General features: G+C 31.4%; 2 protein-coding genes across 2 annotated transcripts; both read right to left on the bottom strand.

Annotated features, from left to right (window-relative positions):
• Positions 1-2,186: 2,186 nt before the first annotated feature.
• LOC120263591 (two-component response regulator ORR9-like) lies at positions 2,187-3,466 on the bottom strand. The gene is made up of 5 exons (XM_039271553.1): positions 3,146-3,466; positions 2,981-3,036; positions 2,801-2,878; positions 2,621-2,691; positions 2,187-2,524 (listed from the first exon to the last, which is right to left on the bottom strand). Exons 1-5 carry the CDS (start codon positions 3,246-3,248, stop codon positions 2,305-2,307), a joined length of 528 nt encoding a protein of 175 aa, XP_039127487.1. The 5' UTR covers positions 3,249-3,466; the 3' UTR covers positions 2,187-2,304.
• Positions 3,467-9,392: 5,926 nt separating this feature from the next.
• On the bottom strand, positions 9,393-16,368 carry LOC120263406 (2-isopropylmalate synthase A-like). The gene is made up of 12 exons (XM_039271292.1): positions 15,589-16,368; positions 14,462-14,675; positions 14,292-14,372; positions 13,496-13,585; positions 13,322-13,408; positions 12,627-12,727; positions 11,867-11,900; positions 11,697-11,771; positions 10,593-10,676; positions 10,369-10,503; positions 9,888-10,033; positions 9,393-9,785 (listed from the first exon to the last, which is right to left on the bottom strand). The coding sequence occupies exons 1-12, from the start codon at positions 16,305-16,307 to the stop codon at positions 9,650-9,652; spliced, it is 1,902 nt and encodes a 633-aa protein (XP_039127226.1). The 5' UTR covers positions 16,308-16,368; the 3' UTR covers positions 9,393-9,649.
• Positions 16,369-24,773: the final 8,405 nt, after the last annotated feature.

Raw genomic sequence — 24,773 nt, 5'->3', positions numbered from 1 at the left:
TGAAAAATATATAATAAAAATAAAAATTTACAAAAATTGATCATGTGGAGACATCGCTAGACAAGAGAGAATGATGTAAAGGGGAGACAACCCTTTTGGCTCATGCTTTCATTATGTTTCCTCTTTTCTATTGCAAACAAAGATGACATGTTTCTCTCATATAGTCATATGACTCATGTCCACTACTTGTGTGTTGTAGCCATTGATTGCATGCTCTTTCTTTATGTAACTATATATATACTAAATTAATATTTGCATTAAAAAGGTTATGCATGTATCCTAGATCTCATATTACATAACTCATAATCAGTGAGTAATAACAAAACACATATATATATATATATATATATAGGGGGCAAGCTTGGTAGGAATGTTCTTGGACATTGAAATCTACAAATGTTGATTATTCCCCGTTGAATTGAAATCTAATGGTGCATATTGTTTTGATGCATAGTATTACTGTTTTTATAAATAGATTGTTAAGCTAACGTTGGTTCTTCTCTCTACCCACTTCTCTCTCTCTAACTCATTCTCTCTCCCACTTTTCAAATCTGAGGTTTGAAATTCAACTGTGTATACTGTTTTGATATATAGTGTTACCGTTCATATAAATAGACTATTGAGCTTGTTGTTGGTTCCTCTCTCTACCCACTTCTCTCTTATTCATTCTCTCCCATTTTTTCAAATCTGGAGATGTTTATATGAGTACAATAAATATGTGTAGATAAACTTTTCAAATATCTATAAATTCTCTCAAACACTTTTGATAAAGGATATCTTATTATTATTATTATTATTATTATTATTATTCAATTTGCATGCACCATATCAATTTTTTTTAATATTGTGATCAAATTATAAGCATGATTCAAACATTCGATTTTTGAGTTGGAAAAAAAATGAAATACTAACTACTTTATTGCAAAGTGGTCACCACTAAATATCTAACACATAACAAAAAGAATAACTTATTTATTAACTTTTTTATTTTAATTTCTTATTATTATTACTATTTGAAGAATAAGATTAAATTAACAAATTCAAAATTTTGCAATTTATCTCCTTGAAAATTATAATTAAAATTAATAAATAAAAAGAAATATGGGTTATTGAGGGAAGAATGAATTAAAAAAAATGAAAAGATCTTCAACTAATTTTTAATGGCATTGTTTTATTGGTGGGGTTGATAGGGAATATGATTTGAATGGGATTCTCAAGGCAAGAAAAGTTGAAGTTGAAGTTGTTGTTATGGATCTTGGAGAATAAAATCAAACCAACATTTTATTCATGTGATCTTGCTCTTAATTCTCATCTTCCTTCTCACTTCATTCATTGATTTATTTATTTATTTATTTATTATCATGGTCCCCTCACCTTAAAAAAATCACATGTGGCCATTCCATGGATTTTCCTTTGTTTTTCTTATACACATTTGAAAATATTAGTTATTGGTTGTTTGATCATGATGGAATTGAAATTATTTACATACACTAAAGAATATTTTTCTTTTGCATGACAAACATTAGTTTTTTAATAAAAATATAGAGAATTTAAAATAAAAAATTTGCATATCCTTAGAACACCCTTGTTAAAATGTCAAGGAAGATTGAGGGAGGAAAAAAACATACATGCATGAATTTACATTTTATCATATACAAGTATGCATGCAAAAAAAAAAAAAAAAGACTTTTTCCCCATTTTGTTATTATTATTTCATATTTTATTTATGATAGATACATATATATATATATATATACATCAAATATATTTTCAAAAACTATATAATTATCTGTATATTTAAAATGAAATTACATATGCATTTTAAAATTGGGGGAAAATGCCCAATTTCCCTTCATCAAGAGAAATTAAAAAAAAAAATCAAAATCAAAATTGAGATATAAAAACTAGAGTTTTCTTCTTTTACTTGATCTATTTGTACTGCAATTTCTTTTTACTTTTTTTTCGAAGTATTAATTAAATTTTATTTGAGAAAACAAAATCAAAAATTAAATGAAGAACTTTCTTCCTAATTCACAATCATAATTAAAATTTCCTTTTCTAATCTTTCTTTCAAATTCTTTTTATTCAATTTGTCCATCTTTGCCCCTCAGCATGACAAACAAACACAAACACAAGAAAAATATAAAAATAAGAATAAAACTTCAAATTTCTTAAAAAAAAATATATTGAATTTCTAAAAGATTACACAAACAACATTGAAACTCTATTTTATCAGAGATATAAACTTTTCCTTAAAAAAAAAAAAGAAAGAAAATCTTATATATATCAGTAAATTAATAAAAATCACAAGATTGAATGACTAGTTGAAAATCTAGTCCTTCTCTTCTCTGGTAAAATCTCTTCATCAGTAGCTTTTCTCTTGTTTCCATTATTACCCATCACCTTTCCTTGTTCTTGATCTTGTTCCTTAAATTTCCCTTTCAATAAGTGAGGTCTCAATCTTTTCATGTCTGATAACTGCACTGGCTTCAGAAAAAATTCATCTGCTCCTTCTTCCAAACATCTTCAATTTATCACATTTAAATAACTTCAGAAACTTTATTTAAATTAATCAATTCATGCAACCAAATATATATATATATATATATATAAGATTTACCTGTTGATTCTTGAAGGCACATTTTCTGAAGACATGATGACAACAGGAATGTCTTTCAGAGAAGATGATTCCTGGATCAAGCAAACAAACCAAATAAAACAAATAAATAAATAAATAACTTGGTATTGTCTTTAATAGAAAACAAATAATATTTTTTATATATACAAATTAAGTATGTACCTTGATTTTCTTGAGCAAATCATAGCCAGTCATTTCAGGCATGCAGTAATCAGTTATAATCAAATTCACTTCAATTTCCTACACAAAACAAATTAAAAAAACAAATTAATAATTTTAAAACAAACATTTAAAACAACATAATTCATCACATAAACAAAACAAAAAGAAACAATTAATTACATGTTGTTGTCCATCCAAAAACTCCAAAGCTTTGCTCACAGAATCAACTGTTGTCACTGAAAACACAAACCCAATACAATGAGAAAACCAAACCAAACTAAACCAAATCAAAACAAATGTTATTTTTTAATGTTGATAAGAAAGAAAGAGAAAAAGAAAGAAGACCTTGATAAGAAGAGGTTTTGAGTAGTCTCTCAATGAGCTTTCTATCCATGAGACTATCATCAACAGCAAGAACATGAAACTGGGAATCAGCAACAATGGCCATGCTTGTCTTTTTTCTCTTTTGCTCGAAGAAGAAGAAGAAGAAGAAGAAGAAGAAGAAGAAGAAGGAATGGGTGGTGGTGGTAGTGGTAAAGGAAGAAGAAAAGAAGAGGGGGGTTGATATAGGAAGGAAAGGAGAAAGTGGGGAGATTTGGAGAGGATTTGGTGCAAATCTCAATGAGAAATCTTTCTTTTGAAATAGAAAGGGAGTGTGGGGAGAGGAAAGGAAAGGAAGGAGCTTCCAAGAAATATATGTGACATATGGACCATTTGTTTTGTATTTTTATTTTAGCTTCTTTTTTTTTATTTTTTTATTTTTTTCATGTTCTTTGGGGAGATCCAAGAGCCAGAAAAAATACAATTATTTTGTTGTATTATTTATATAATGTTTCAGGTCTCTCTCTCTCTCTCTCTGATCAGCTTGGCTTAGCTTGTTTTATATATTTATTTATTTTGTTTGTTTGTTTATCTATAATTGGAGGAGTTTTTTTAGTTCTATAAAATAAATTTTTAAGGAACTTTCTTACTTGCATGTTACTTAATAAAGATGAAGTCAAGAGGAAGAGAGCACAATCAAGTTAAAATTGGACTTTTTTAAGATTAGAATCATATAATTAAGTTTAGTATTAATTACTTTTTTCTTTTTTAAGCTACATCAAAATAGTTTTAAAAACTAAAAATTAAAGTTAAGTTGAGGTCATATCCATATAACTAAATTAAATAAAATAAAAATAATGCGTACTACACTTAAGTTATGACGATTAACTCTTTCAGTAATGCTGACTAATTCTTTCCTAAATATTGAGTTGTACTAAAAAAATTATTAAATAAAATTTTGATGTCATTAATCATAATTTAAAAATATTAATTAAAAACATATATTTATATATGAATACTAAAATCTTGAAAAAGTCTTTCTTTAATAATATAATGATATATTTTTAATGAAAATACAAATGTGTAGAAAATAAATAAATAATTGGAGCCAAGCCACCTGAGCCAGAGCCAAATAAACTAAAAATTAAAAAAATAAAAAAATCATAAAAAAGGAAAGAAAGATATGAAGGAGCATGCAAGTAGTGTTTTTTTAATTAAAAATAAATAAATAAATGGAAAGGAAGAAGTCCAAGAAGAATGCCAAGTGTTGTGGGCCCATCCAAATCTCAAATAGAGATCCTCTGACATAATGCTCCATCTCTCATTTTCATGCTTTTTCTTTTTTATTTATTTTTTTAATTAATTAAAAAAAATTTATGTTCTTTTGTGGAAGAATCATATGATATGTTCCCAGCCCTGTCTTTGTTGAGCTGGTTCCACTCGATCACTCTCTTTTCCTTCTTTTTTTACCTTTCCATATATTTGCTTGTGATCTTCCTCTTGATTTGTCCCTCTTCCAAATCTTCCCTTATCTAAATTTTATTAATATTAATATGAAAAAAATTGCACCTACACCCCTATACTCTAAACCAATATCATCATACAAAATATGTCATATATATTTTTACTGTGTTTGATTAGGAGATATAAGTTATTACACCAATTAAAATTATCTACTAATATTTTATAAACTTACTTCACAAAAATAAATTATTTTAATAAATATTTTTAGTCAATGACTTCTTGGTCTATTGGCACTAAATCTCTAAAGATAGAATGTTCGTGTTTTTGCCAAGGAGGTGAGTTTTAACCTCAACTCACGCACGGTGAGATTACATGTGCTATTAAACTTGCACACAGTTTTCACACTTGTTTATGTCCGTGACACATGACTTGTCCACATTTATCAATATATATATAAAATAATTAATTTATTATCTTTTAAAAATAAAAATTTAATATAAAAATATTTATCACCCTTGCAATTGAGTAATTGATATTTCATTACACTCGCTGCTCAAAATTGACCTATATTTATTATTTATATTAATTATATATTTATATACACAGGCTCTCTCCTCTAACAAAAGAGTTTCATAGCATTGGTACAATTTTCAGGATTGAAATAATATATTAGTTTAAGAGTGTAGGTGATATTTTGCATAATTTTAGGGTGTAGGTGCATTTTTATACTAAATATTATTAATAAATAAATACATGCTTAAGGTCTAATCACATGCATTATCTCTCTTGAGTATTGAAATCTAATAATTAATATTATGTGCCACTTGATTTGGTCCCCACTTCAAATCTCTCTTTCACACACACTCTCAATAGTTAATATTAAGAAGATATGATCTTAAGGATTGCTTAGGGATATAATCCAACTTATCTAATTAAACTATTCAAGACATCATTATAAAAAGTCATTAAATATTTAATGTGTTTGATGAAGTATCAAAGATATGCTTCACATTAGGCTAACAATTCTCCAGACTTGAAGCCCAAATATATTTGTTTATGTAGAAAGTACTCAAAGTACTCTGACTTGTGTTTTGCCTCTTTTTAATCTTTTTTTTTTTTACTTTAAAAAATATAATTATACTCTTTAATTATAACTAAATATGATTTACAATTTAAACATAAAAAATAAATATTAGTATAGATATTCATTAGCTTTGTTAAATAAAAAAAAGGTACAAATGAACAGATAAAAAGAACTAAATACGACAAAAACTACAAAGCGGGACCAAAGTAAACCATAAACAAGTAGATAATACTAGTGACACTCCAGAATCATCCATTATAGTTGTTATTTCACTAAAAGCAGTGGTGAGTGAATCAAAACAATAGAGATTTTATTTGATTGTAAAGACAAATTTCTCTACGTCAAGCCTGTAGATATCTAAAAAATCATATATGATCAATTATGATTGTCGATATCTAAAAAATCTCATACGATCAATCTTTATTCTAATCAAGATATGTAAAAGAGAATTATAGAATCATTCTTATTTTGTATTTTTGTTGTTTAGTCCTAAAAAAAATCAAGTGTACAATTTAAATAAATACAATAATTTGTACTCACGCAAAAAAAAAAACCTTTATTCTTAAAATCTTATGTCCACCCTTTAAAAAAAACATAAAAGAAAAAACAAAAGTTGCTACCATGTAGTATATCATTAGTGGAAGAAGATAGTTTAGTAGATAATGATATATTTGTTAGTCAAATCTTTTTTAAAAAAAAATAATAAGGTTTGAATTAAGGATTGAGATAAGACATCAGATTAAATAGAATATAATTTAAAATAAATAAATAAATGAGAAACCAATGGTTGGCTTTTGTGGATGCAAAGAAGTACAATGAGAGGGCTGGACTAATACAGGTTAAATGAATTTGTATATTTGCTTACTTTAATGACAAAGTAAAGAAAAACTGGCATAAAATAAAGTGGTTGGATTTGGAATCAAAAAGGATATTAGTTTTAGACATTGCATGTCTGTCCAAAACTTGGAGATATCATTCACATGCTGTTCTCCCTCCACTCATCTTCTCTCTCTCTCTCTCTCTTTTTAAAAATATATAATAATAATAATAATAATAATAATAATAATAATAATAGTTGGTTATTTATGTAAGAGTGGAAAGCAAATATATGCATAGAAAGAAAAAAAAATAGTAAAAGGCTAAGGAAAAATAAGGTGACATGTGTACAGTGTATCCATTATAGTATATAATTATATACCTTTATATTTATGAGAAAATTAGGAAAGCTTTTTTTTTATCACAAGCTAAAAAATTAGAAAAATACCTGAAATAATAAATAACTATTTTTATATAGAAAAGTATATATATATATAACAATTTAAATGTCATGCCTAATATTTCTATTATTATATATAATATAACTCTTCCTTTCTTAAAAAAAAAAAACTACTACTACTACTAATAATAATAATTATAATAATAAGTAATGGGTTATTTATGAAATAGTGGAAAGAAAATATATACATAGAAAAATAAAATAGTAAAAGACTAAGGAAAAATTAGGGAAGATTTTTTTTAATTTTTATCCCAAGCTAAAAAGAATTTAAAAAAAAACGTCCATAATAAAAAAACTATTTTTTTAATTTAGAATTGTATATATATAACAATCAAAATGTCATGCCCTATATTTCAATTATTTTATATAACACTTCCCTTCTAAAAAATTTAATAAATAAATAAATAGTAGTTTAGTTGGTGAGAATTTTCTATTTATCTTAATAAATCAAGGATTAGAGGTTGTGTTTAATGCCATGTCTTTTGGTTCATATTTGAGAGACAAAATAAATTATGCCAATCAAGTCTTTTCTCTACTTGGCATGAACATTAGGGCATCCATTCATTGAACTCAAAATGTTCACAATTACTAAGTGAAATTAGAATAAAGGATAATATATAAAATCATTAATTTTAAAAAAATTAATATTTATTTATGCTCAAGTTTAATGGACTTTCTTTTTTATCATTTACAAACAAATCTTTACCTTTGTTTAAATTTAGATAAATTCTAAATGATTCCTATGCTTCATTTCTAAGAACACTTTGATCAATAGAAATCTAAAGTTATATACAAAATACATAAATATAATAGCTTTATATTTATTCTAAAATTTTAACTCATAGACCAAAAAAGGTATTTATACCAAACTTTCAAAAACATCACATAATCAAAAAAAGAATATATGCATATATATATATAGGATGCATCCTCTGTCAATGTTCACAGAAACTTAATCTGTGAACGTTGATATGGGCCGTTGGATTTCAATCCAACGACGGCACACTGTTCTATAAACAGTAACATTGTGCACTATTTATAAGCACAGTAAAAAGTGAGATGCACAGTATTTTGATCTGAACCGTCCAATCAATCTCAGCACAGTAACTGAATCAATCACAGCCATCCAACCCTATGAAAAATACTGTACATCATCTGCGGACGACTCTACGAACGTCCGCAGATGATGTTTAGCCTATATATATATATATATATACATTTTCACAAAAGAATTGAAATTTTCATGCTTAAAAAGTTAAGATGTTTCTCTCTCGTCACTTTTTTATCTTTCTCTAAAAGTGAGAAACCCTAAAATAAAAGAAACCATACCTTCTGCTCTACTTGATACTTATTGACTAATTAAAAGAGCTTTTTTAATTTGTCATGTTATGGTACTTCTTTTTTGGTTTGGTTCTCAAATGTGGTTGGACATATTAACATGAAAATGAAATTAATTGCTTGTCTATTCATACATTCAAATCAACTTTATTTGTTTGCATTGAACATTAACCTACCAAATGTTTGGGTGTTATATGAACAACATTGATGCCCCATGCAAAACTAGTAACCTAAAAAATATCATTATATATATATATATAAATGAAAATAATTGCATGTCTATTCATAAACTCAAATCAACTTTGTTTGCTTTGCTTTAAACATTGACCTACCAAATGTTTGTTTTTTATATGAACTTTACTGTTCATGCAAAACTAGTAACTTACAAAATAACATAATATATATATATATATATATATGCATATATATACACCCTCATAAAAATCATATTTACATATACATATATATATATATACCTCACCAAAATATCATAGAATTATATAAAACTATATATTCATATAAAATAAAATAAAATAAAGTCTTTATATGTATATACACAACCTTCCATTTTGTAAAAATACAATGAAATTGTTTTTATGCACTCCTATATATATATATATATATATATCTTTGACCTTTAGTTTGCAAAAAATAAAAAAATAAAAAAAAGAAGGTATTTTGGTCTGTTCATAAAAAAATTCTAGTTGACATGAATAAAAATTATGAGAACATTGTTTTATAAAAAAACACAACCAACCAATACAAATTCAACAGGAGTTATTAATATTATGAGACAATCCATGAATTACAAAGCAAAAGTCACTCTCAAATTTAAAATCCATTGAGGCATTGGAAGGTAGCCAGTCAGAAATGTCTACTGACTAACAAAAATAAACCAAAATTGAGCACACTCACAAGTTGCATGTCCAGCAAGAAAATAAGTTTGACATGAAAAAAATGTCATGCCAGCTGCAGATGATAAAGAATAATACCTAACAGAAAAATGCAAAACATTTGGTGGGAAGTATTCAGAGTCCAAACAACCAAAATGTAATCTTTATGAAACATATGACAAACATTGGACAACCTTAGATCTGGACAATGAGAGATGCTGAAGAAAATATTTTGCAAACTTAATTTATTCACTTCACTGGAAAGTTTGTAATCTTACATGAAATCTACTTCGTCGATTCGGCAGAATACAGCAAAACAAACTAGAAATACATTAGAAAACCTGAAACATCAAAACCAACCTCTGACATACATTTAGTCCGAAATTTCATACTAGAAAGATTTAAACGATAGATAAACAAGCACAAACCTTTTCACGACAATGTAAGTTCCCAATCATCTTTCTGAGTTTGGTTTACTGGGAACTCTGAGAGGTCTGACCTGCGGCAACCTTATGTGCAGAGAAGTCTTGGAAACCCAACATTTTGTTTAGAGCGCTGATATATGCCCGAACACTGGAGACAACAATATCCATCCCTGCACCGCTTCCACTGAGAAATTGAATGGAGATATCAGTATAAACACAAATGCAAGAGGATGCCATTGTTGATCTTGAAACATTAAAGATCAGGAGAAGAGAGCAAGGAGATGACCTGAAAGTTCGTTGGACTGTTTCTCCTGTTGAGGCATTTGTGGTTGTGGGCCTGTCATCTCCACGAATTACAACTCTTGTGGTGGCAATAGCATCAATACCTTCAGTGACCGCATTCATTGAGTACTCCTGAAGAGTTACCGGTATCTGTAAAATAGAAATGCAGTGTGAAGGACAAGAAGATATGCAGATGATTCTTTGCTAACTGGATTAGCATAAATTATTTTAAAAAAAAATTACAGACAGCACTAAGAATAATATGAGAATATTTGTTTGTTCCTTTTGGTAGAGAATCAATTGAGAATGTTGTTAAATCAAGAAAATCATGAAGGGCATGTCAAGCATAAGATTAAAAAAGCCACACTCATCGATTTTTAGGAACATAGAAAGTAAAATCCCAATCCACGAGAAAAGCAAACTTGTACCAAAGCAAGTTGGACAAAGAGAAAGCATAAGGTGAGAATATCCAATTGCATGATCACCTGGACTATATTGTCAACAGCTTTGTAGGCAGCATCGACAGGTCCTGTTCCAATTGAGCATTCAATCTTCTCCTCCCCATCTGAAGTAATAAGTTTAACTGTTGCTGTAGAAAGACCAAGTGTTCCACAAGTAACCTGTGCATGGGCTCCATAAAGATCCAAAATAATAATCCAACAACCCTGACATTAATTTACGCAGTCGAGAAAATGAAAACCAACTTCACCTGTAAATCACCCAGGGACCATACAACTTGAGGCTGGAATATCTCATCAGAAATAAGGGCTTCGATGTCATCATCAGTTACATGCTGCCATCATAGCAGAACTTGCTAAGAACAAAATAAACTGAAGAGTATTCTAGGTTTCTTCAAAGAAATACACATCCTAAACAAAATACAGGGGAATATGCAACAGATGATGAATTAGAGAAATGTATAACATGAGGAAAAGAACAAAGATACTAGTCCGTTTTCAATGAAAAACAAAACAACAGGTGGACCATCCCAGCAGCCACCTAGATATGAAGATAAAAACAAAAAAATAAAAAAAAAAAATAAAACATAATGGTAACTAAAATTATAAGAATATGTACCAAAAAGAAAGCAATAAACACAACAATATTGGAGACACGCCAAATCTTGCCAGTTTCTATTACCAGATAGAGGGAACAAGACCAATCATTAGGAGCCCCTAAAAAAATGTAATTGAGATTAAGGATCAAGAAAAAGAGAAAAATAGATGCAGCGAAATAGAACGACAAAAACTCACACTAGTTGAAAACTATTACTTCAGGAAGACACAATAAAAAAAGAGCAAATGAAAAAGAAATTATAAAAAGATGTGAAGATCTGTTTAAAGAAGAAATGAGCCCTTTTCAAGTAAGCAAGAATCTCTATTTTTAAGGTAAACTGGTAAAGTAACCTAGTAAAGTTTTGAACACCCCACCCTCCGCGTCACATAACATACACAGAGAGAGAGAGAGAGAAGACAAAGAAAAAGATAAAAAGCCTTGTAATGAACAAAGCCGGCAGTTTTTTTGTTTTTGAGTTTTTTCTAGTATTCCAGCAATGAGCCGCTAGGAATCTCTATCCCTTCATCAGAGTAATTAAGCATACCAACCTGTGTAAATTTCTTTCCAATCCTTAATCATTACAACTAAATCAACTTTATTAATAAGTCCTTGACTTGAAGAACTACTTGAAGAATTATTAACTTCATAAATTCATGTAAAATTTGTTAAAAACTAACCCTATAACTTAGAGAATCGAAAAGAATGAATAATCATATTAAGTTGAGAAATAAAAATACAGATATTTAGAAACATCAACCTTTTTCTTTTCTGCAACTTCTTTGAAACGCTTGAAAATATCATCAAGTTCTTTCCCATTTATGTCATATCCAAACTGAAAACAGAAGAGCCACATGAATAATGATGTTACAAAACCCAAAAAACACATGCATCTATCACAATAAGGCAGCAAGTTTTACAAGTTTGTACCTCCAAAAGCCTAGATCTCAAAGCATGGCGTCCACTACAAAGAAAAAGAAACAGAAAGTAACATCTCTAAGTACTAGCACAGCACAAGACAGAAATATTATCAGGCTTACATTATGCCTTTTTTACACCACATGATGGAAAAACTGTTAGGCATATACCGTGGCTTTCTTACAACACATGATGAAAATGATTTAGGTACTTGTTGAAAGAGGTCACTTAGAAAAGTATGATGATTACTAACTAAAGGTCAAGAAATGCAAAAAGACGAGAACTTAGACAATAGTAGAACTTTTTTCTTTACTGCTGTATTTTCTTCATTCATGAGCCAATCCAGACATTCAAAAAGCACCAAAAGAGTGAACATCTCATATGGTGCTCTACAAATATCTAACACACTCAAATAGCACCAAAGAGTAAACAGTACACATACAATGCTATACAAATATCTAAGTGCTCATCATATCAGACCCACTACACAATCAAAAGCAAATTATCATTAGCTTAACCAGTGTCTATCCTTTCATTGAAAAAATACAAACAATCATTGTGCTATAGCAAAGCAGGATGATGCTATAGAAAGTGATATATATTTATCCTCTCAAGGAAGAAAGGAGGAAAAACAATGAAACTATATCAGTTGGTATCCTAGAACTAATGAATCGAAAATATTATAAAAAATTAATGCTGAAGAACAAATGCAGCTACCAAATGATATAGGCATGATTTGTTTCTTTGTGCTTTGTTACAGGAATTTCCATACCTGAGCTTTCCAAGTACAATCCCAGATTCATTAGCTCGAGCTAATCCAATATCTTCAGGAGAGATTATCTCATATGTACCCTTAAATTTAAGCATTCCATCCTATAGAATTCGACATTAGAAGACTTATAATGTGCATACAGAAAAAATAGAAAACATTATCACATAAACGAATGGTGGAAATATTTTACATGGCATATGGTCCCCGTATATGCATAGCAATTCAATGCTCAGTTGTATGAATATGCAAATGTGAAATAACTCTACCCATGGCTTCTATAACACCCTGTCTATTCTTTCCAATAGTACACATCTTACAGTTCTATAGTAATAATCCACTAACCATCACAAGTGAATGTGAGAGACAACATAACTACAGAAACTGGGATGCTTAGTGGTTTAGCTACTTGCAAAAAAAGATGTTAAAGCTCCTTGTGCCAGAGTTGAAAACTGAACATCTACAAGGGAAGTAACCAAATGGGCTCACTGATTTGGAGATCAAGCAAAACACTTAATATGAGAAATTGATGCTTGATGATGACAGAGAACTTTGGCTACACGCATCACAGATCTCCTAACCATACAAGAACAACCTTAGATCAAATGCTGATGTGAATCTATCAAGTTAATGCCTAAACAGCAAATGATGGCCATGGTGTACGCCTATTGTAGTGTATAGCACAGCCTACAACCTGCCTGGTGTATACCACTTTCATGAGCAAAAGCATTAGCTCCAACAATAGCTTTATGTGGTTGCACATGTAATCCTGTGTACTCTACCACCTGAAACAAAGTTGAACAAATTATGTAATGACTATATATATATGCAGATGAACCATAAAATAAGATGCAATCGAACTATGAAGCTACCATCTTGCTAGCCCTGACAATATGCTTCGTGTTGATCCCAGTATGAAGACCACCCACTAGCTCCTTACGACATTTTATAGCCATGACGACCTGCAAAGGACCCATACAAACTTCAGCTGAAGATAAAATAGGAATACAATAAGTGGGTCAAAAGTTGTCATCAAGCAAGTTCTTCCCCAATTTAAATATAATATTAAACATCATACAAGATCACAATAGAGAACCTCTTAAATACAGGGAATTTTAAGTAAAAGAGGAGATTTGTTTACTTAAATTAATATACATAAGAACCACCACATATAAAGATAGCAGCTATCGCGCCCTCTCAAAGGCACCTTGTTCATGAAATCCAGTTTTATATCATCTCCAAATATAAAGTTGCATGTGTTTTAGTAAGGTCATTTGCGCAATGATATCGTCATGATCACACTATTTCTGGCCATGATGAGTTTTCACATGCCACTGTCAAACTCTTCACTGAAACTGAATAAATGGGTATCGCTGAAACTTAAAATGTGTCCTTCAGAAAATGACTAATTAAATAAAAATAGAACACTGATCAATTTTCAAAGTCAATAAAACTAAATAAACAGATTAAAAAAAATACAAGACTGATAAAATTTGCCATAGAAGATATATTCTTTAACCAAATAGGCATATTTATCTCCATGTAAGTAGCCTATCAGTTGACACCACCCCTTTGATAGAGAAATTATGGTTGAAACTTAAAATTCTAAACATACAAACAAAGACAATATCAAAAGCATATGCAACGCATTAAGTATTCAACTTATACCTCCTCCAAAGAAGCATTTCCAGCTCTTTCACCAATGCCATTTATTGTCACCTCAAGTTGTCTCGCCCCTGCATAAGCGCCCTAGTTTACATTGCCCAAAAAGTGACTGTCTTACAGCTTTAAATACCAAAAGGGAGGTTGAATGAATGGTGGAAACAAAAGAAACATACAGCTAATGTATTGGCCGTTGCAAGTCCAAGGTCATTCTGACAGTGTGTTGAAATGATAACATTTTCTATTCCACGGGTATTGGCTTTTATATCCGCAATTAACTTTCCAAATTCAGAAGGAAGGGTATAACCAACAGTGTCTGGAATGTTGACAGTCGTAGCCCCAGCTTTAATAACTTCCTCCAGAACATGATAAAGAAACTCCCTATCGGACCTGAGAAGCAAGCATAAAGATCATGGAAAACATTACGTGGATCAAACTTAAAATTCCCAGTTGGAAGCATGGGACTTCCCATGTAACTTCTTGATCCCTAGAGTATAAAGTACTAAAACCCAATGCTCACAGGCAAACATTTAGGGAAAGCCAATGTTTAATATAATGGAAAAAAATGAAGTATGAAATTTACCAATAATGTGAATGAGTAATACATCCACATGTGATGTAGAGACCCAGATAGTGATAAAAACTACAGCTAAAGATTGAGTCTGTGAAACAACATGTCAATCATGTCCAATAATTAACCAAAATTCTCAAGAAAAATAATGCAGACTAAGCATGGGCTTCATTAATAATACAACTATAACAATGCAGAGCAAGCGAAGCAGAATAGTAACGCAAGACAAATAGGGACTGATCAATATTACAACTAAATCTCTCTCATCTCAACAATTCGATGTCATGAATGGGAGATTGACTGAAAAATATATGTGCATTTTAGCCAGTTCCAAACCTAAAATAAGCCAGAAGGAAAATACAGTCCCACCACTCTCTTTTCAGTTACTTATCCTTCTTCTAGTTTTTAGGATCAGAAAGCCATTAAAAAAACTATAAATCTATGTTGATGAGTCATCTCTGAACCTCCAAAATCATAAAATCAAGCCTTTGAAGTTCCTGAGATCTAAAAAGAGTAAGAATGTGAATGTCTTTCAAGTAAGTGAAAACGATGATAAATAAAAGAAATTGAATTATAAATGCTCTTCATTTGCCCACCCATCTAACTTCCCCTAGAAAACCAACCAAAAGAAAGCAACTTTCACAACTCTTCTCATCTCTTTCTTATTCTTTTCCGATATTCAAAGATGCAACCTTTGCATTTAAACCCAATAAATAAATAAATAAAGAGTACCTCCCGGCATCCTCTGGACTAAACTCAACATCCTCGCACCCCAAACTCCTCGCATACGCCACCATTTCACTCGCGATCTTCACGACCTCCTCCTGAGACTTCCTCAGCTTATACTTCAAGTGAATCTCGCTAGTAGCAATGAACGTATGCACCCGCGGCCTCTTTGCATGCCGCACGGCCTCCCATGCAGCATCAATATCTTTCTTATTGCACCGAGCGAGCCCACAAATCACTGGCACATGGCCGCTCTCATCGGCAGGGTTGTTACCGACGTCAATTGCAATGGAGCGGACGGCATCAAGGTCGTCAGGCGAGGACGCGGGGAAGCCAGCCTCGATGATGTCGACGCCGAGACGGGCGAGTTGTTTAGCGACGGCAAGCTTTTCCACAGAGGTCATGGTGGCGCCAGGGGACTGTTCCCCGTCGCGAAGAGTAGTGTCAAAGATGCGGACGTAGGAAGGGTCATCGATGCGGTTGGGGATGTAGGCCGGGCGGGGGCGAATGGAGCAGCGAGCAGCGAGGAGAGGGCGTGCGAAGGATGGCGACCAGAGGGATCGGCGAGAGAAAAATGAGAAGGAGGAGGAAGAGGAGATGCATGGCTTGGAGAGGAGGAGGATCGAAGGGAGAAGCTTAAGGTTAGGGTTAGGGTTTGAGAAGGAGAAGGAGGAGGAAATGGGATTAGGGTTAGGGTTTGCGAAGGAAAGGGAGGAGAAGGCCATGGCGGATGGTGGATGGAGGAGAAGGGGGATGGAGAGGGTTAGGGTTTTAGAGAGGGGAGGTTGCGGCGCACGTGCTTAAAGGTATTTTGTACTGAATTTATACAATGTGGTTTGCGCCGGTGGCTAATAAATTTGATTTTGACTTCACAGTTATATATTTAAAAAAAAAAATGAATGAAAATATTTCATTAAAAAAAAAATTATAACTCGTAGAAAGTTTCAAAACATCTTATATTCTTTCACAATTGAATTTTATAGACAATCCCTTCTTTTCTGAAAATTTATTTTTCAATTCTGACCGTTTACTTTTTAATTAATACAGTTCACTCCGTTAGTTTATTTTATTTTATAACAAATTTTTTTTGATTAAATATTTAGTTTCCATTTAATATTATATATTTTTCTTTAACCACATAAATTTTTAATTAATATATAATACATTTACGTTTAAAATTTGACGTTTTCTACTTAAAATTATGGGTTTGCCTTAAAATTAGTTGTTTCCACTTGAAAAACTGAGAGTCAATCCTATCTATTAAGATCAACTACTTTTTAGGTCAACATTAACTACTTTTATGTCAACATTAGTCATCTTTATGACAGAAAGATCTGAAAAGTAACCTGTCAAGAAAAAGAAAGACCCTCTATGAATACTAAAAGTCATAGAGTTCTTTTGTGAATACCTTAACTTCAGAGGGATTATTTGTTCATTACCAATAAAAAAAAATTGGGTTTTTTTTATACAATATAGATTTTTATTTTTTGATAGGATATCAAACCATGGCTATTTTTTACCATGTTTTGAAACCCGGGTTGACCCGACCGATTCAACCCGGTTGAACCAGACCTAGCCAAAAAACCAGGTCGAGTCGGGTTACAGTGTTAACCTAGTTGACCGACCAGGGTACTCGATCAACAGCCCGACCTGGTCCGGTTGAACCGGGTCAACTCAATTATATTATTATATGTTTAAAATTAAAACTTTAAATAACAAATATGTGGCTTTTTTTTAAATATTACAAAAAAAATTATTTACTAAATTACGCATGTTTGGGATTATTTACAAAAATACGCACGTTGGGGGAAAAAAGGAAAACTTTCCCGTTTTCACTTTTTTTATTTTTTTATTTTTTTTATTTTAAAATATAGAAAACAGGATAGTTTCTCTCGTTTTCGTTTTTTTTAATTAAAAAATTTTGAAAACCAGAGATATTCTCCCGTTTTCTTGATTTTGTAATCTTTTTAATAAAAAAAATGAGAACGGGAGATTAACTCCCGTTTTCCCATTTTTTTTTAATTTTAAAAAACTCAACGGTTGCACCGTTAAGTTTTAAAAATATTATTTTTATATAATTAATTTTTTAACTAAAAAATAATTGTTGATATATATATTAACGTTTTATTTTTTAAAAAAAACTACAAATCCCGAAAAATATTAGAAATAAAATGATCAAAATTGCACCGGTAATTAATTGGTACAAAATAGGATGGTTGAATCTACAACGATAAGTACTTAGTACAAAGTAGGACGGTCAAATCTACATCGTTAATAATTACCACAAAGTAGGACGATGAAAAATGCACCGGTCAGTACTTAGCATAAAGTAGGTCGGTCAAACCTGCACAGATCAATAATTAGGACAAAGGACGGTCAAACCTGAACTGGTCAGTAATTAGCACAAAATACATCAGTCAAACCTACACTGGTCAATAATTAGTTCAAAATAAGTTGGTCAAACATGCATCGATTAGTAATTAACACAAAGTAGGACAGTCAAACTTGCACCTATTAGTAATTAGTACAAAGTATTATAAAAGAAAATGAGAATGGAGGAGGAGATAGTATGAAGTGGGAAGTGGGAAGTGGGTATTATATAAGAAAAAATAATAAAAAATTAATCCAACGGATATATTTATATCCGTTAGTAATGTGTTAGTAAAGTGGCTATCGCACAGGTTTTATTTTTATTTTTATTTTTTTATTTTTTTTTGCTTTTTTACAAAGCCGTTAGAGCCTTAGAGGTGAAACCGTTAGTAAAGAACCCATTATATATATATATATATATCATTTATTATGGCAGAGGGGTTTTTTTGCTTATTTATAAAGCCGTTAGCTTCTCTTCTTTGAAAGTCGTTAGTAAACTATCTCTTTTTTTGCTTTTTCATTTTTTTATTTAAAAAATTACAAAATCAAGAAAAAAAAAAAGGAGAATTTCTCCCGTTTTCAAATTTTTTTAATTAAAAAAATGAAAACGGGAGAAACTCTCCCATTTTCTATATTTTAAAATAAAAAATAAAATAAAAAAAGATGAAACCGGGAAAATTTTCCCGTTTTCCCCCAACTTGCGTATTTTTGTAAATAATCCTAAACATGCATAATTTAGTAAATATTTTTTTTGTAATATTTAAAAAAACCTAAATATGTAAGTATATGGGGGTTATGTATAAAATTTGATTTAAAATCAAAACTCAATATCTGATTCCTAAGTTTTATTATTTATTAGATTGTATTGTGAAACTTAAAAGCTTGTATTGCATTATTTTTTGTTTATTATTATGTTGTATTTTGTTTGAATTTGTATTTATGGTATTACATTAATATTTATAAATTATAAGAAAAACTATTTATTTGTTGCACTTTTCTATTGTTGGTTTTTAAAATTTTTGGTAACTTATAAAATATTATTTTTAATATTTATATATAATTAAATTTATAAAAATATATATTATATTTATGACCAGTCAACCCGGTTCAACCCCGGTTCGACCATTGACCCATCACCCGGAAGCCTTCTCGGATCATACTCCCGGGTTCGGTTTCATAACATTGATTGTTTATTGTGTCGTCCAAACTTCAATTTGAATCAAAATGGTTACCCAACTTCAATTTTATTTCACTAGATGATCATCCGACAGATTTTGGCCTATTTTTGATGATGTGATGTCAGAAATTTTATGTCAACAACTGAGATAGAATTGTCAACTAAGCAGACAACATGTTATAATATGATAACAGAGATTTTTTGGTATGTACATTATAAAAAATAAGATGGAATCTTTCATAAATGGTCACTCAATGAAACAAAATTTAAGCCGGGTAATTATTTTAATTCAAATTGAAAAGTTTGGACCCAAAATGAAAAAATATAATAGTTTAGTATCATATAAAAAAATTTACCTATTAATATGGGTTTTAAAATATCACATCAAACCATGTCATGAACTATGTCATGAGTGGACCATCTAAGAATACTAAGATATTGATATTTTTTTTTAATAGAAATGCTTCTCTTTTTAAAAATTACAAAAAATAAAATATTTTTATTTTTTCTAAATACTTTTTAAGTTATTATTATTTTTTAGAAAGTTATATTTTTTTCAACTGCATTTATCATAAAAAAAAAATATAGGGAAAATTATTTTTAAATCCCTAAAATTTTTTAAACTTCCTCCCATGTCCTTCTAACAAAATTAATACCTGGTCAGTCCTTCCTTTATATTTTCTATACTCGTTCGTCCCTTCCGTCACACTAAGCCGTTTGGAGGGAATAATGGCGCCAAGTCAAATCATAGCATGGCTATTGTACTAGAAACTTGCTTTGGAAGTTTCATTCTTCTTCTACTTGTGTCTTGGTGAAGAAGCTGTTGTTCTTGTTCATATTGTTTCCATTCTTGATCCTCTTCATGTAAAGAACCATTTCTATCTTCGTTCCTCATCTCCGTCTCCCCAGTCCAGAAAAGCTATCCAGTGCAACGTTACACAAACTGCAAGTATCTCATCTTGAGCATATCGTACGTCAACGATATCGTCTAATTAGAGATTTTGTTCATATTATTATCTTATTTTTATCAACCACCATGTTCAGAAGTTGTCCGTTTATGACTAAAGGTTTTTTTTTGTTTTGTTGCTGCAGTGCCCTAATGCACATGTTTTACATTGTTGTGAAATATAAGGAAGAGGGTTATGTATTAGATTTAACTATCTTGATTGGCTGGGAATTATTATTGGAAGAAATATGTACGTATTGGCACCTTCAAGCTTCTTCGGTCAGAATTAAGTATATAATTCCATATGAGCAGAAAACAATGGCTTCCATTAGTTTCGAAGATGACTTCCAAACAATGTGCAACATTTACCGGTTATTCAAAATAAACGTGGTTGATATGTTGTTAGAGACTGTGTATAGTAACACAGAAGACAACTCTGGGTCATCGAGATCATCCTAAATATCATATATCTTTTATTCTTTCATTTTTTTTTATATCTCTGCTTACACGATAGCTATTGTCCTTCTATTTGATTTTAATGGTGTACACATGTGATACGGTGATTGTTATGCTGGTTTTTTGCTCATTAAAACATTTTCATATTTATTCACATTAGATTGTAGTTAGTTTTCAGTTTTGCAGTTTAGATTTTTGCTTTTTGTCAAGATTGTGGTAGTAAGCATTCAATTTTAAAGCGTTCAGCCCAGGTATTTGTTACAACATGGAGCACAACTCAGGAAGGGAGAAGCAGTCACGGTAGTGAAGAAGCTAAAGATTTCCCAGAAGCTGTTCAGCCTAGGTAAGAAGATTGATTTACCTGTAGGAAGGGTGTCTCCACCACCAATGCATGAAGATGAAGAAGAGGCAAATCTATTGGTTGAAGAAGAATGTGAGAAGATGTTGAAAGAGCAACTAGAAGATGCGGAGAGGAGGCAACGATCATTATCTGCAGAACTGTTCATCATTGCTAGACAGAAGCAGAAGATTCTTTCTCGTCTTGAAATCCTTGAGAAGAAGAAGAAGAAGAGAGAAAATTGATAGCACAGAATCAGGGGGAGATGAAGACTAGGAAACCTGAAGATAGGGGGAGCTGCTGGAGAATGTGTAACAAGACTTACAACAATTCATAAAGACTTCGGTATCAATTATGTCACAAAGGGGGAGAAGTGTGCTAGCACCAGACTAACTAGTTATTTGTTTTTCATTTTGTGGGCATTTGAACATTTGGTCTTATTGTGTTGAACACTGTTATGTTTGTCAAGTTCGCTATGTTTAATTGTATTTTGTCTCATTAGTTGCAATTTGCAATATTTTCTCGGTACTTTGTAAGCAACTAGATAATATCTTGTGTCAGTCCTGGTTTCTGTTCTCCAGTTGATGTTGTAACTGGAAGTTGTAACAATGTCAGTCTAGTCTGTTTTCTAGTCAGTGTTGTAACAGAATATTGTAACATGAGTCAGTCTGGGTGTAATAGCAGTTGTGTCAAATTATGCCAAAGGGAGAGATTGTTAGTGCAACCGCACTATTTAATTGGCATGATTTGACACCAAGGTAAGATGATGTGGCAACCATGGTGACAAGGCATAAATTGATGACATGGAAAGCATGGTGACATGGCAAGGAGACTTGGCTTGCAAGACCAAACATCTTGAAGATCTTGGTGGAGCTATTTTTAATAAGTCTATAACATGGAGGAAAATATCTTGAAGATCTTGGTGGAATTATTCTTAGAAACATATTACAATTTGAAGACAAAATCATGTCAAGACCATATTTAGGTGATTTAATTAGAGACTGGATATGGTGGAGCTTAATTGAAGAAATACCTATCAATGGTATGATTTGAGAAATCCTTGATGAGAATGATTGAAGATCATTAACGGCAGGATTTGAGGACCAAACTTAGGCCAATTGAAGATCAAGTTTGGAGAATCTTTGAAGACCAAACTTGGAAGGTTGAAGATTACGTTTGGCAAGTTTCATGAAGACGCACAAGGACGTGCGCCCCTTGCGAGGGGACTGCGTGATGAGAAACTGAGGAGGTAGGTTAGTTGCCGGCAGTCGGGATCGGGAGATTTGGCTAAATCGACTCGGACTAAGAATGACGGGAGGTTGATGGGTCTTGAGGTTGTCCGCTACATAACCAGGACTCAGTCAAGTCAGCAGTTAGGGCCATGTTGCAACTTATGTTACGACAGGAGTTGCAACAGCTAATTTCGGAAGGTTTTTAAATTTAGTAGCCGTGGAGATTTTAAAAGAGGTATGCGCTATATTTGGGACATTGAGGCGTCTATAAAAGCTACCTTGCTCGTAGATTATAAGTGTGACTCGTGGAGGAGAGTGTGTGAGCACTAGACAATCTAGAGAGGGTAGTGATCTTTATTGTTGAGAGAGTGAGTGACAAGTGTTTGTACTCATGTATTTTCACCTCTATTAGTGGATTGTTTATCTCCGGGCTTGGCCCCCCAGACGTAGGCGAGTGGACGTTGAACTGGGTTACCAACGTCGTGTGTCTCTTTCTTTGTTGGTTTGTGTGAGATTTCTATGAGTGCTTGAGTGTTCCATAAAACCCACAAACCACACCTGAGGAATTAACAAAAATCATATGAATTGAAATATAAATAAAGGATAAAGGGATAAGATTTACATCATATAATAGTAAAGAGTCAATAATAATATTTGTGAAGACATTGAAAAGATAAAGCAACCAAATATCCTAAATGAGACAATTCAAGGCTTGAGATAACACAAAAAAAAAAGGTAAAATTAGGTTTGAAATATAAAATATATTTAAAGATGTATGGACATGTGATTTATTTATTTTATTTATTTTGAAAACATGTGCTTGTAAGTTGTAATTAAACATTTAAACTTATTTTAATATGGTCCCTGATCTATTTAAAAATTTAATGACTTTTCCTTTCCTATAATTGAAGGTTATATCATGATAAAGATTAATTTCCCTACAATATCGATTAATTTAGTTTTGATCTACTTATCCTTTTTTTAAGTTTTATCTGTCGATTTGAATTTGTTCATACATGTTAATGATAAAATTTGGTGCAATTATGAATAAATGCTCGAAATATGTTGGCAAACAAATTAAACTTATATTGTGACTTTGCATTAGTTGTCATAGATGGGATGTTAGTGCAATCGCACTATTTATTGGCATGATTTGACACCAAAGCAGATGACGTAGCAAACATGGTGACACGGCATAATTGATGACATGGAGAGTATGGTGACATGGCAAGGAGACTTGGGGTGCAAGGCAAATCATCAAATATGGTGGAGCTATTTTTAGTATGTTTATAACTTGGAGAAAAATATCTTGAAGATCTTGGTGGTATTATTCTTGGTAATTTGTTCAACTTGAAGACAAGATCATATCAAGACCATACTTAGAGAAATATGATTGAAGACTAAATATGGTGGAGCTTATTTGAAGAAATATCTATTCATGGTATGAATGAAGGAGATATGATTTGAAGAATCCTTGATGATTGAATTGATTGATTGAAGATCTATTATTGGGAAGATTTGAGGACCAAACTTGGGTGAATTGAAGATCAAGTTTGGAGAATCTTTGAAGACCAAACCTGGAAGATTGAAGACTAAGTTTGACAAGTTTCATGAAAGACGCACAAGGACGTGCGCCCCTTGCGAGGGGACTGCGTGATGAGGAACTGAGGAGATAGGCTAGTTGCCGGCAGTCGGGATCAGGAGATTTGGCTGCATCGACTCGGACTAAGCATGGCCAGGAGGTTGATGGGTCTTGAGGTCGTCCGCAACGTAACCAGAACTCAGTCAAGTCAGCAGTCAGGGTCATGTTGCAACTTATGTTACAACAGGAGTTGCAACAGCTAATTTCGGAAGGTTTTAAATTAGTAGCCGCGAAGATTCTAAAAGAGGTATGTGCTATATTTGGGACGTTGAAGCGTCTATATAAGCTACCTTGCTCGTAGATTGTAAGTGTGACCGGAGCTAAAGAGAGTGGGTGCAGAAGACAATCTAGAGAGGTTAGTGATCTTTATTGTTTTAAGAGTGTGAGTGACAAGTGTTTGTATTCATGTATTTTTACCTCTTTTAGTGGATTGTTTATCTCCGGGCTTGGCTCCCCAGACGTAGGCGAGTGGACACCGAACTGGGTTACCAACTTTGTTAGTTTGTGTGAGATTTCTATAAGTGCTTGAGTGTTCCCTAAAACTCACAAACCATATCGGTGGAACTAACATGGGACATTGTTGCATGCATGTACGCTTAGTAGTACTAATTTATTTACATTAGAATTTTTTTTTAAAAAAACAAGTTGAAGTAATTAGCTTGGAAATAAAGTTATATATGAAATATCTATGGGATTGATTTTGTGTTGACACTATTATTGTTATTATTGTGTCTTATTTCTCATTTAGGATTTGCTTTTTTAATTTTTATTTATGGTTGGGAGGGATGCTCCATGCAATCCTGCAAAAATATATTATTATTATTATCATTATTATTATTTATACATCTACTTGTTTTTCTAGCGATTTCTAAAAATTATTATTATTATTAACATAATTATTTAAAAAAATCACAAGTAAATTTTTTAAAAAAACTTTTTTGTTATTATTTTTTAAAAACTTTTTTTAAATTTTAATTATTTTTTTAAAAACGATTATTATGATAATTTTTTCAATTATGATAATAAATAAA

The sequence above is a fragment of the Dioscorea cayenensis genome, chromosome 6 (genome assembly GCF_009730915.1).
Source record: "Dioscorea cayenensis subsp. rotundata cultivar TDr96_F1 chromosome 6, TDr96_F1_v2_PseudoChromosome.rev07_lg8_w22 25.fasta, whole genome shotgun sequence".
In the NCBI taxonomy this organism is placed as follows: Eukaryota; Viridiplantae; Streptophyta; class Magnoliopsida; order Dioscoreales; family Dioscoreaceae; genus Dioscorea; species Dioscorea cayenensis.
This window is presented reverse-complemented; position numbering and strand designations above follow the sequence as displayed.